Source organism: Stigmatopora argus, chromosome 16 (genome assembly GCF_051989625.1).
Source record: "Stigmatopora argus isolate UIUO_Sarg chromosome 16, RoL_Sarg_1.0, whole genome shotgun sequence".
Lineage (NCBI taxonomy): Eukaryota > Metazoa > Chordata > Actinopteri > Syngnathiformes > Syngnathidae > Stigmatopora > Stigmatopora argus.
Genome location: NC_135402.1, coordinates 10274020 through 10287947, shown reverse-complemented (window position 1 = coordinate 10287947; position 13928 = coordinate 10274020). Strand labels below are relative to the sequence as shown.

The following is a 13928-nucleotide window of genomic DNA, read 5'->3' as shown; positions in this document are numbered from 1 at the left end:
TTACTTAGATCTTTAGACAATGTTAACGGTCCATGGAGAGTACATCCTGTAGTCTAAATCCAAAATTATCTGATGAATCATTTTGCCACTTGTGTTTGTGTGTGTATTTTATTTTCACAATCTTCAAAATAACCAAAAAGCCAAGCACAAAATGGATGCCACACTATTGATTGCAGACTGTACTTTATGACATTATCGTTATTGTTTTAACATTATATGTATCCTTTTAAATGATTATTTTACTTTTTGGTGAGCTATTGACTTGTTTTTATTGTGTTACAAAATAAAAATAGTTTTAGTGGGATGAATTTGGCACGTTTGGATGTTTTGTCACTTTTTGGAAAGTTCCGTAAAAATGCATTCAGATGTCAATTGATCTTTGAAACGATTAATTAGGGCACAGGTGTCAAAATGGTGGTCCGGGGGCCAAATCTGGCCTGCCGCATCATTTTGTGCGGCCCGAGAAAGTAAATCATGAGTGCCGATTTTTGTTTTATGTTCAAATTCAATTGAAAATTATAGCTATGTAAGGAGTATTTCCTGTTTTCCCCTTTTTAAATCAATAATTTTATTTTTTTTAAATCCAAAATTGTATTTTTTTTCAGTTTGTGTTGTTTTTAGATCAAAAATATTTTTTTTAAATCTAAAATTAAATAAATACAAATATTTTCTGTTTTACACTAGTTTTGGTCATAATTTAAAAAATATTTTGTTTCCTTTTGAATTGAAAAACAAATGATTAAAATATGTTTTCCCTTACAAAGAAAAAAAAAAGCTCAAATAGACTTTCTTTTAAATTTTTAACTAACTAAATATTTAGGGCTTTTGATTCAGTTCTTTTAGTCTATTTTTTATATCTAAAATGTTTCCTCTTTCCCCCTTTTTCCCCACTGTAAATAAACAGACTTGTAAAAACAAAATATCTACTAAAATATATTTCCTATTTAAATAAAGAAAAGGTTAAAACATGATAGATTTAATATTTGCCCTATTTTCTAATTTTTAAAAAAATACATTTTTAAAATCCACTACAAGAGACTATTTGCAATTAAGAGGCTCAAAGAGAAAATCTACGAATTAATCTATCAATCAGCACGATTGGGAAACCTGTCAATGTGTATGTATATAGATGTGTATATGTATGTGTGTGTGTATATATATGTATATATATAAATATATATATATATAAATATATATATATGTATGTATATTTCAGAAACACGCTTATTTATTTATATATTTATTCATTCATTTATTTATTTATTTACTTATTTATTACCTATTTATTTCTAAAGGATCTTTTCCTGTGTCTGTATTCTCACCCTCTTGCTACTGTGGCAATGAAATTTCCCGGATACGGGATGAATAAAGTTATCTTATCTAATTTAATCTAATTCATAAATCGATTAATTTCGTCAGCCTACTTAAAAGACAGCCCTCCAGATGAAAGTCAAATTACGACGTGGCCCGTGACAAAAAAAATGAGTTTGACACCCCTGAATTAGGGCATTTTTTAATAGAACAGATAGTACCTCCATTATCGCTCTCAACAAAGGTCACCAGTGTCTCACCCACAAAAATTATAGCACTCATTCGAAAGAAAACTTTCACCGAGGCAACAATATTTTGGGGAGGACCTGATTGTACGCTTCAGTTCAAATGAAGGTGAATCATTATGTACATGTTTGCAGTCAGTCATTGACTTTGTCATGAAAGGCGGTAGTGTGTACTGCAACTGCAACAGTGTCTTGAAGGCACTAACAAGGATGTCTTTATGTGAGTAGGAGCAGGAGGGAGGGAAAAACTGAAGAACCTGGATGGAGACTGTCAAGCTCACGACACTGCTCCATATTTCTTTGTACACTTTCAAAATACATCCAACTTTGGGAAAAAAAATGCTACAAAGTCAACAGGGGGCAACTCCAGCGCACATTAGACCCTAGGCCGAGTAAGAATAAGTGCTACAAAAATATTGATTATTTTTTTCCTTCTTAATATAATATGGTTTTCACTGAGGAAAGTTGCTGAGCACCTTTTTATTTGATAAAATGTTTCTTTATAGAATTCATTATACTTGTATAATGACGATTAAAAACCATTCAATTCAGTTCAATTCAATATAGGTACATGTGTAGACTGAAAAATTATGTTTTAAATATAGTATTCCCTCAAGAGAGTTTGCAGGTTGGTCCTCAAAGTGTGGAGTTTACATGTTCTCCAGGGGCTTGCATGGGTTTTCTCCGGGTACTCCACTTTCCTCCCACATCCCAAAAACATGCAGGGTAGGCTAGTTAAACACTCTAAATTGCCCCCCGGTATGAGTGTGAGTGTGAATGGTCATCCAGCTTCTTGTGCCCTGCGATTGGCTGGCCACCGATTCAGCAAGACATTTTAAGAATAGCTTGTTAAAGGACCTAGCTTTCATGATTTGCTTGTGTAAAAAAATCATTAATAATATTAATTCATTTATTTTCTGAACCGTTTTATCCTCATTAGGGTCGCGGGGGGTGCTGGAGCCTATCCCAGCTCACTCCGGCCCAAAGGTGGGGGACACCCTTAATCGGTGGCCAGCCAATCAGAGTCCAATCAGCCTACCCCGCATGTTTTTGGAGTGTGGGAGGAAACTGGAGTACCTAAAGAAAACCCACGCAGGCCCACGGAGAACATGCAAACTCCACACAGGTGGACGTGACCTGGATTTGAACCCAAGACCCCAGAGCTGTGAGTCCAACGCACCAACCACTCAAGCTGCCCGCCGCCTCATTAATAACATTAATATCAGATATTCAATATCACTCATTTCTATCATTATTTCTTTATTTGAGTAATATACAACATTTTTAATTCAAATGTTAAAAACAATTTAAAAAATAATTGATCAATATTTGATGCAACAAATCAGTCATCATCCTCGTCTTTATCCTAGAAGTCTTTAACTTTGAAAGTGACATTCACGTTTTTCCGGTGTCTGACGTTTTGATTGGAGGAGGCGGGGCCTTCCAAATGCTTGTTTACTTTCGCTCTACCGGCTGTGGCTCGTGTGCGTCCAGGACCGGCGGAGAGGCTGCAAGACCGGAGCTCAGCACCCTGATTAGAAGCACCTCCGCCCGGTCCGGAGTGGACCAACCAACGTCTGGGCGAAAGGTAAGTCCGGAAGATAACTACCCCATTTAAACTTGCAGTAAGAATATACTTTGTGCCTCAAGTAATGTATTTAGTCACAGTGGACTAAGAATGGTACTTTAATAATCACAACAGGCACAACTTTAATGCGCAACTTTGCAATTGTGTGTTGTATTTAACGCTAGTTTATTATTCCCCTAATGCAATTTTTAATCAACATTTATTAAATAAAGCTAACCAGAGATATATTTTATTTTTAAAATTATAAATATTAATCATATTATATTAAAAATATAACCATACACATGCCCAATGGCGTTGGAACAACTTTAATGCGCACCTTTGCAATTGTGTGTTGTATTTAACGCTAGTTTATTATTCCCCTAATGTAATTTTTAATCAACATTTATTAAATAAAGCTAACCAGAGATATATTTTATTTTTTAAATGATGATATTAATCATTTTATGATAAAAATAAAACCATACACATGTCCACCTGTGTGGAGTTTGCATGTTCTCCCCAGGCCTGCGTGGGTTTTTTCCGGGTACTCTGGTTTCCTCCCACATTCCAAAGACCTGCATGGTAGGTTGATTGGACACTCTAAATTGCCCCTATGTGTGAGTATGAGCATGAATGGGTGTTTGTCTCCTTGTGCCCTGCGATTGGCTGGCCACCAATTCAGGGTGTCCCCAGCCTCTGGCCCAAAGTCAGGTAGGATAGGCTCCAGCACCCCCCGCGACCCAAGTGAGGATAATGCGGTTCAGAAAATGAGATGAGATGAAACCTCTCCATTGTTCCTGTTTCCCATTTTCCATCATTGTTTTGTCCCATTCTTCACATGCAGCATGGTGAGGTATTTTTTTTATCAGGGAATATGGTTCTAATCCTGCTTAGCACATTCACTCACTAACAATGAGGCATTTGAAACTGGCTGTTCCCATATTTGAAAAGTGGAGTATATGGCACTTGAGGTTGTTTAGGGCTCCCTTGACTTTCAATAAGAGGCAGACAAAGGCTAAACGCACCACTGATTAAGTGCGACAAATGACATGATGCACGATGACATATTTTCACTCTGGCATGATGAAATTGCCCCATTTAAAATTTATGTCAGTGCAGAGATTTATGAGATTGTGTGTTGCATTTCCTCCATTTAGTTCAAACGAGGCTTATTTTTGTTATACATTTCTAACTAGATTTGTTTTGTCCAAAAATATGGGGCACAAACATATCACAACTAGGGATGTCCTAATCACATTTTTTTTTACCTCGGAAATGTGTTATGAAGTGAAAATAGGGCCCTCAAATGTAATTTTTTTTTAAATCCAATTTGAACAAAGCCATCTAACATTAAAGCTGTAGAAGAGGGCTGTTAAAATTTGCTTGTGAACAAATTAGGTTTGCTTTACTTGTGTAAATATAACTATATAGTATAAAACATACATGTATTTTTTTGCAATATACCTCTTGATTATATTAATTTATATAAGAATTAATGCAATGTGATCGATGTCCAATACAATTTAAAAATGGAGCCTGGCAGGAATCTAATGATATGAAATGATAAAATGATCTGTCTATACAGAAATTCGAACTTTTACAAATCCTATTTTAATTTTATTTTTTAATAAAAGGGGAAAAACATTAAATATTTATTTTTAGCTTTTAATCTTCTGTGTTTTAATCAATTTATTTATTTACATTCAAAATAAAAGGGAAAAAGTAAGCATTCTCGGTTTTATTATATTTTTTTCAAATTTTCAGATCCAAATGGTTTGAGACAGTTTAAGTGAAAAAAACCCCCTCAAAATTCATTTTTTTTACATTTTTTTTTTAGATTTAATTATTTTATTTCAGTCTTTTTGCCGCAAGAGCACGTTCACGTTTTATCTGGTGCAATGTAGCTGCCAAATAATGCAACTCTTTCAGGAAGCCAGGAACCCGCTTGCTGACAACATCTAGTGTGGCACAACAGTTGACATCCCAACGCTTATTGTATGGACATTTCTACTCTGGTATATATGCATGTGTGTGTGTGTGTGTGTGTGGAAGGGGCTTTCACTGTGTGTTAATTTGTATTTCTTTGTGTGCTCAGTTAATGTGTCCGTTTTGTGCGTGTTTGTGTCTCTGCACTGTAAATCTGCGTGTGCATTTCATGGACATTCCGTGATAGAACAAAATCTAGTTATTTAATCTCTGAAGACCCAAACTCTTGCAAGGCATGCATTTTTATTGTTATTTATAAAAACAAAGAATGATTTTTTTTACATGATGTCCACATCATAAGTGGACGCCAGGCCCTTGTAGTCCAAAACGTAATATTGCAGTCTTTGACAACCAAAACCAGGTCATTCGAGATTAAATAATTACGCTCAATCCCGTGAATAAAATAGTGAATTATTGTTTTTTGAGTGAATAAAACGTTGATTATCTTCAATCATTTCAATAGCCAGCCAAATAGGGTCACGTTTGATAAATTTGAGCAAACATCGCAGTTAATCAAGATTTAATTGTTTGATTTCAGTCTTTGCTATGACACGCTGTAATTTAAGGCACAAATAAACCAAACTCTAAAATGCAAACATAGAGATCAGAAAGTAAGCCCAATCACATAATTTTTCGAAAATGGGAATTAAGTGAAAACGATTGGTTTATTAGAATGCATTTTTTAAATTTTAAGTAGTGGTTAAGTTGTAACTAATTGGCTACCAGTTACTGTTTAGAGATGTTCAAGCTATTTTGACTGGGAGGGGTGGCGGCGGTTGGTCGATTTGAGTATTTACCTTTTGATTGCCGTTGACGGTGATAGACATCCCATTCAATTTGACTGGGGGAGTGGCAGCCATCATTTGTTGGATTGAATGGGACATCTATCATCATCAATGGCAGTGAAACATGATAGCTCAATGCCTGACTTCCCATTTTGGAAAAAAAATCTATATTGCCTTAATTGTCTAAAACATGGGTGTCAGACTTGGGTTGTTTCGCGGGCCGCTTTAACGTCAACTTGATTTCACGTGGGCCGGACCATTTTACATATAATATTTAGACTTTTTTATAAATGGATTAAAAGAACTGGATTAAAAGCCCTGAATATTCAGTTTTTTATAGATCTAAAACTGTTTATTTTAGCTTTTTTTAAATATATTTTTAGATTTTACAAAATGATTTTTTTAAACTAAAAACAGAAAAAAAGATTAAAAAATTACAATTATTGATTCAAAAGGGGGAAAATCAGGAAATGTAATATGCATCTACACTCTTCATTTTAATTTGATCCTAAAACAGAAAGTCGGCACTCATGATTTACTTTCCCGGGCCACACAAAATGATGCGGTGGGCCAGATTTGGCCCCCGGGCCGCCACTTTGACACGTGGTCTAAAAAGATTGTGGTTTTTAAGATTTTTAATGAGTACAAAACAACAAAATAAACAAGATGGACAAAGGTATTGTCAAAAGGAACAAAAAAATGTAATTAACTGCCAAGGTGTCCGATCGGTTCTCGGTATCGGCAGATGCTCCAAATCAGATGTAATCGGGACAACTCTAGAACCAAATCTTGTCAGGTGAAAGTTACCTCATATCGAAAATATTAACATGAATTATTGCAAGAAAAAAACAATATATTCACGTGCAATACATTCTTGTCCTCATGTAACACAGTTCATAATTTTCATTATGCATGGCAGTAATCTAACAGTATGGCATTAGCATCTTGCCTACGTCCTTGGTGTGCGTTGCAGCGTGTGTGTACTAGTGTGCGTGTGTACTTAAGGGCTTTCATCCAGATGGCCTGTCATTCGACGGGAAGGTTCCCAGCATAAGTGGGGCCCTAATGAGGATAGCGCACCTGAGGGGACAACGTGTCACATCAAAGAGAACCTTCCTCTACTTCCTCTGTCATACTCTTCATCACTTTATACCAAGGTCCAGTGTTGTATTAGAACAAATTCATATTTTGAGGGAACATGAACTAAATTAGTATTTTGGTCTTGTGAAGGTTTTTTGCGTACTATAGTTCATCCTGATGCCGATTGGATTGGAACTTTATTTCATCCCATATTTGGGAAACTTCTTGGTTGCAGTAGCAAGACAGACAATCCCTCGAATATCGCGGTTAATGTAGACCAGACATGGCCGCAATATTTGAAAAATCGCGAAGTAGGGTCACCCCTATTATAACTATCTTTTTTTTCAATGCTGAGTCCAAGTAGCAAGAGTGGCTTCTGCTTACGAGTTTCAGCGTGGATTTTCACATTTTTGGGTTCAAATCCAGGTTGGTCCAACTGTGTGGATTTTGAATGTTCTGCGTGGGTTTTCTCCAGGTACTGTGGTTTCCTCCCACATTCCAAAGACATGCATGATAGGCTGATTGGACACTCTAAATTGCCCCCAGGTATCAGTGTGAGTGTGAATGGTTGTGTTAGTCCTTGTGCCCTACGATTGGCTGGCCACCAATTCAGGGTGTCCCCCGCCTCTGGCCCGAAGTCAGCTGGGATAGGCTCCAGCACCCCCCATGACCCTAGTGAGGATAAAGCGGGTCCGAAAATGAGATGAGTTGAGAATTATTAGCAGACAAAAATCGCGAAAAAGTGAATTCGCGATAAGTGATGTCGCGATAATCGAGGGAAGACTATAGATCAGGAATTATGGATGGATTATGAATTTTGAATGTTTTTCTCGCCTTTCTTGCCCACAGGGATCTCCTTGCCGGCTCAACCTCGACTGTAACAATAAAATGTGCTGTAGACCATCAATGGAAAACATAGTGAGCTATTTATGTGATCATAGATATGAACCTGGGAGTGATAGTTTTTGGAAGCAGACATTGGCGGCAACGCGTCACTTAGGAAAAATCTCCACATCTTGCATTTGCAGGAAGGCCTCCGACATTTAAAGGTGCATGAATGTGTGGGCCGCATGTGAATTCTGTTGCAAGAGTGTGACTATCAAGTGCTCACTAAATGAAGGCAGGAAGTTGCAGCATTCGAGGAGAGGGAGCCGTTTTGGAAGTTCTTCTGACGTGCTCAGAATCATCTTGATTTATTGCTCGCAGAGAATGAAAGATTGCCCCAGAGAAACCGCTTTAATGCTCTATTTTACCTCCGTGTGCGGAAAATGGCTTGTTTGTCTGCTTGTAAACAAGCTCCCAACTCTGTTTACATGTGGATTTATGGCATCCCGCTGGAAGGCCGTGGATTTATGTTCATCTGCTACAGATGTACAGGTTGCGCTTGTATTTTATAAAAACTTTTTTTTGCCTTTTTAAGGTCATTAAATGGTTCATAATGTTCTGGGGATGATGGGTCAAGAAAGTCGTATATCCAAATTTTTCCCTTGATATTTTTAGAGCGTCGGCCTCACACTGGGAGACCTGGGTTCAAATCTAGGTCGGTCCACCTGTATGGAGTTTGCATGTTCTCCCCGGGCCTGCGTGGGTTTTGTCCAGGTAGTCTGGTTTCCTCCCACATTCCAAAGACATGCATGGTAGGCTGATTGGACACTCTAAATTGCCCCGAGGTATGAGTGTGAGCGTGAATGGTTGTTTGTCTCCTTGTGCCCTGCGATTGGCTGGCCACCAATTCATGGTGTCCCCTGCCTCAGGCCCGATGTCAGCTGGGATAGCCTCCAGCACCCCCCACGACCCTAGTAAGGATAAAGCGGTTCAGAAAATGAGATGAGATGTTAGATGGCCCTGTGGACGTCTGGTTAGCGTGTTGGCCTAACAGGCCTGAGATCGGGTTTATTCCCCAGTGGGTTCCCAACTTCCTGTGGGGAGTTTGCATGTTCTCTCTCTGCCTGCGTGTGTTTTATCCGTGTACTCTGGTTTACTCCCACATCCCCAAAAGACACATGCTAAGCTAATTGAAGACTCTAAATTGCCCCTAAGTATGAGTGTGAATCTTTGTATGTTTGGCTGGCCACTAGTTCAGGCTGACCCCCGCCTGGTGCCTATAGTTGGCTGGGAAAGGCTTCAGCACCCCCTGCAATATTTATATATATTTATACCTAATATTTCCATGTTTACCTTTCATTTTGTTTTATTAAAAACCCCAAATTATTGATTAAATTAAAAACAATCCTTTAAAAAAAATTGAAAACATAAAATGAAAAAAAAGCATTTGCCATTAAAATGCTAAAAAAGAGCATTTGGACAAATTTTATGTCGACAAGATCTCTACCAAATAATATAATTTTGCGAGCAGTGACTTTGGTCAAAGCAGTGACTTAATTAAAATATTCCCAACTTTTTTTTAAAAGGACAATTACATTACAGCCCTGCATTCAAAAAGCTTGTACTTTAAAAAATGATACATCATATCTGACAACCGAACTGACACTTTTGTCGATGTCCAGCCCCCTGCTTGTTCCTCAAACATCCTCCCAAGTTGACGGAGCACAGTCTAGTATTCACTCCCCCATAGACTAATCCTTTCACTGGGCAGCAATGTCAAAGACTCGACTGTGTGTCGAACTCGGAGAGGCTGAGTGTGACACACAGAGATACATTTAAAGATATGTACAGTAACTCAAACAACCTGTCAATCAAGCTCACTACCATCCCCTTCCCCTTCAACCATAACCAAAACATATATTCTCACTTAAGACGTTTACCTATCTTTAATTCATGTCTATATTGGTGTGTGATCACATGATGATTCCACAATATTTACCTTTTTGGTTTTGGACCTTTTAAAAATAGTCGAGTGCTATCACTGGTTTGATTCAGGTAAACTGCTCAATTATGTATGGAAATGTATAGGCGCAAAAATATAAATTTAGTTCATCTGACCTGGGCTTCTACATTATCCTTCATGAATCTGTCTAAATCTGTACTGGTTGGGAAAATGCATCCCACCTCATTTCGTTTAATTCAAGGGTCTTAAACCGGTCCTCAAAACGCAACAGTGTGTGCAGGTACAAGGAACAAGAGGACACCCTTTGCAAGTGTAATCAGTTGATTGCGTTCAGGTGCTAGTTATTTTAACAAGACACCTCATTGGTTAAACTGTCGGCACTGGATAGGTTGGAACAAAGAGCAGGACCCACTGCGGCCCTTTGCAGAATAGGTTTGAGACCCCTGGTTTAATTGAAAAAATTCTGCCTAAAATTTTAGTGAAAACACAGAAACAAACATGTATGTATATACATAAATAAGTTAATAAATAAATAAATATATAAATAAATACGTTTGTTGCTGATATATATATATATATATATATATATATATGGTTCAGCAAAATGCTTATTTATTTATATATTCATTTATTTATTTATTACCTAATTATTTATGTCTAAAATGTTTTTTTTTCTGTGTCTGTATTCTCACCCTCTTGCTACTGTGACAGTTAAATTTCCCGAATACGGGATGAATAAAGTTATATAATCTAATATTCCATTGGTCCAGGATTTGTGTTTTAACTGTCTTCCAATTTTTTTTTTTAAAGTGAGAGTCCAACAAACTGACCGTCCGATTTTCTCTACTCCAACAGCGTCAAGAGAGGATCCGTTGACCGTGGTAACTTTGCTATCCCAGGGATCACCAGACATTTCCTGAATCATCTCCGTGGAAGTCTGTGAACATGAGTCACCTATGTGTGATGGATGATGTAACAACGTCTGGTTCTTCCAGTAGACCGTGGCGCTAAGTGGAGCCAAAGAGTAGTAAAAAAAAGTACTTTCTCACGAGCATTTCACCCTCGTTTATTGACTTTGCCGGGAACCGAAGCCGATGTGAAGCGGCGGCGCCATGAAGTGACGTCACACTGATAAGTGGCACAGCCATGGAACTAACTCACAAATGGACTCTTATCGTTGTGTGTGATGTAACGTGATCTCCTGAAGCTGTTTGAATCCTTGAGGTGATTTTGATGAGAGTCGCAGACATGTTGCGGCGTAGGCTTTTGGGCTGGTTGGCCCGCGTGGGCTCTGTGCTCGTTTTACTATGCTGCTCCTTATTGCTCGTCTACATGATGACCTGCAGTCCCCCTCCCTTGGAGCCTCGTGCCGGTGTCTACCAACTCAGAATGGGTGAGATGAGCCTCGGGGTAGAGGCGCCCATGTCTGGAACCGGGCGAGCTCACCAAAGCGGAGCGCCCCCAAGGATTCACTCCTACCAGACACTGCTGCAAGAGCTCGAAGAGAAACACCGCCTGCACATCTCTTCACTGAAGAAACAGATTGCTCAGCTCAAGGAGGCGTTGCAGGAACGCAGTCAGCAGCTGAAAGGTGTCCAAGACAGCCTGAAGAAGGCTGCCGCGGGGGCGGACGGGCACGGATTACCAGCTGGCGACCTCGGAGATACCCCCGCAGCCAAAAGCCAGCAGGCCAGCCTTCAGAACTTCCTGGGGAGCCAGGTCTCCAAAGCGGAGATAACAGCCGGAACCAGGATACATAGCGAATATGCGGTGGTACCGTTTGAGAGCTTCACCCTGCAGAAAGTCTACCAGTTGGAGATGGGACTGTCACGGAACCCTGTGAGAACAGACAAGCGTGAGGAGCTAAGCGAGGTGCTGGAGACCGCCCTGCGCAACCTCAACACGTCGCCCGGGCAACCGGGTGGCAATAGCGGCAAAGTCTACTCGCCGTCCGACTTTGTTGAAGGTGAGAACACATGTAAACACATCAGATTCTGCATCATAGAGTGGAGGGGTGGCAAACAAGTTAGACACAATGAGCCAAAATGTTCAATTGTGAGAGTCAAAGAGCCGCACCTTGTGTCAGAAGCAATGTTCCCTCTATTTTTTTGTTTGTCTGGGCAGAAAGACAACCTCCCTGAGTACTGTGTGAGAAACATCATCATTACTCGCTATGGGCACACACCAGTATCACACCTTATTTAGTAATAATAAAATGTAATGATTAATATCTATGAATGGGGCGGCCCGGCGAATGAGTGGTTCGCGCGTCGGCCTCACAGCTAAAAAAAAAAAACAATTGGGATTTTATTTTGTGCGCTCCATATGATTTGCTGTGCGCAGCGAAGGTGAGACTAGTGCGCAATTGCGCACGTGCGCATCTTAGAGAGAACATTGGTCAGAAGCGGCATAAAATAAATCCAATCTGCCAAATTATTCTTCAATTATAATGTATGATTTCTTTTTAATGAGACCTGATGAATATGACTGTATTTCTAAGAGAGATTAAAAATAAGAGAAACAGGAAACACGCCAAAGAGCCACAGTATATACAAAATATGATAAGAAGCAAAGAGCCGCGTTCATTTTGGTCGAGAGCCGCATACCATCCCTAATATAGTGGCGCTAATATGACCTACACACAGTAGCAATAGCATTAGTGCAATTGTAACAGACCTGCTCAGTCATTAAAAGAAATGTGGTTCCACTCCTTACGGTTGGAAATTTTAAAAAATGTGATTATTACATTACAAATGAATAATAAATAAATGCACCAATCACATTTTTTGCTTTCGAGTCGATCGCTGATTCAGGATATGTAAATGTTAAGTTCTTTCACACCAGTTAATACAATACTGTGTGGCGAGTGAAAGCTGGAAGTTGGAACTGACTTGTAAATAAATGGATTGGCTGTTGATTATGAATTGGATCAAAATCAAACATGAGCATTGCGTGTTAGCTGACAAAACAAAGTCAAATCAAAATCCAAAACTAAATCACATTTTGAGGCACGAGCACACTCGTGCCCCTTTATTGGATCAGAAATGTCCACGTTGGTCCAATCAGATCCTTGAATTCAATTTGTATTGGGACCATGTACTTTGTGGATGGTAGAATTTTAAATCAAGGGCTTGCAGGGCTTTGTTTTTATGCGATATATACACATTTCAGTCACATTTTGTTGTTGAAACTTTTCAGGAAAACAATTTATTTAATTGAACAATATGTTTAAAAGTCAACAATCCTGATTGATATGAAACTATCATGGGACGCATGTTGATGTTGTTTGCGTATGTGTGTCAGAATATCCTACAGAGATGTCATGCTTTGACCGCAACTACAGGAAATGAACACAGCTGTTCCCTATTCACAGAGGGAGCATCTTGCCCGTAAAACCTGGCATTTTCCCTCTTCTCTATAAATGGAACGTAAAGGATGAAGCGGGATGACGTTTATGCAATTGGAGATGATATCAGTCAATATTGTATGGAAAGAAGTACAATGACAGTCGATATTGTATATGAATAAGTCCAATGATATCAGAGTCAATATTGTATGTAAGGAAGTCCACAATTTATTGAAAGCAACTGTCGAGCCACGATGACTTATGTGGTGTTGTTTTCCATTCGCTTGGGAATTTCTGGGTGGCTCACGTTATGATTTAATTGAATTGATTTGAATGCTTTTATTGTCATTATACAAGTATGAAAGCTTTCACCATGTAGCATACAAATAACAACAACAAACAGACAAATAACTAATCAATAAATGAATAAGTAATCGAAGAGAGATTAGCAAATCGGAGCGGCCTTGTTCCATCTTGAAGTCCAGGATGAGTTCTAAGGTTTGGATACGTTCAGCGCCAAGTTGTTGAGAGCGCACCACTCGCTGAGTCTATGGACTCAATAGCAAACAAACACATAAATAATCAATATATAGTAATGATAACTAAATAACTAAATAAATAAATAATAGGTGGTGAAAATTATAAGTAGTCAACATGGTTAAGTGGTACAAAGTGACAAAAGTGGCAACAATAAGTCTTGATTAGGTTTTAGGTGCAGCGCTCGACTTGAGTATGGTGACAGCTCCCAGGAAGAAACTGTCCTTAAGTCTACTTGTCTTGGCTGTTATGGCTCAGTAGCGCCTTCCAGAGGTCAGCA

At 38.8% G+C, this 13928-nt stretch overlaps 1 protein-coding gene across 3 annotated transcripts in view; it reads left to right on the top strand.

Moving 5' to 3' along the window:
- The first annotated feature begins 3009 nt into the window (after nt 1–3009).
- The window catches only part of csgalnact1a (chondroitin sulfate N-acetylgalactosaminyltransferase 1a), a 30686-nt gene continuing 19767 nt past the window's right edge, over nt 3010–13928 (top strand). Inside the window, exons 1-3 of one of the 3 annotated variants that reach the window (XM_077623614.1) lie at nt 3022–3144; nt 5056–5121; nt 10621–11731. In XM_077623614.1, the coding sequence (XP_077479740.1) occupies nt 10999–11731 (733 nt within the window). In that variant the 5' untranslated portion in view covers nt 3022–3144; nt 5056–5121; nt 10621–10998. Of the gene's footprint in view, nt 3145–5055; nt 5122–10620; nt 11732–13928 lie in introns of those variants that run through there. The other 2 variants (XM_077623613.1, XM_077623615.1) reach the window with 2 other exon arrangements.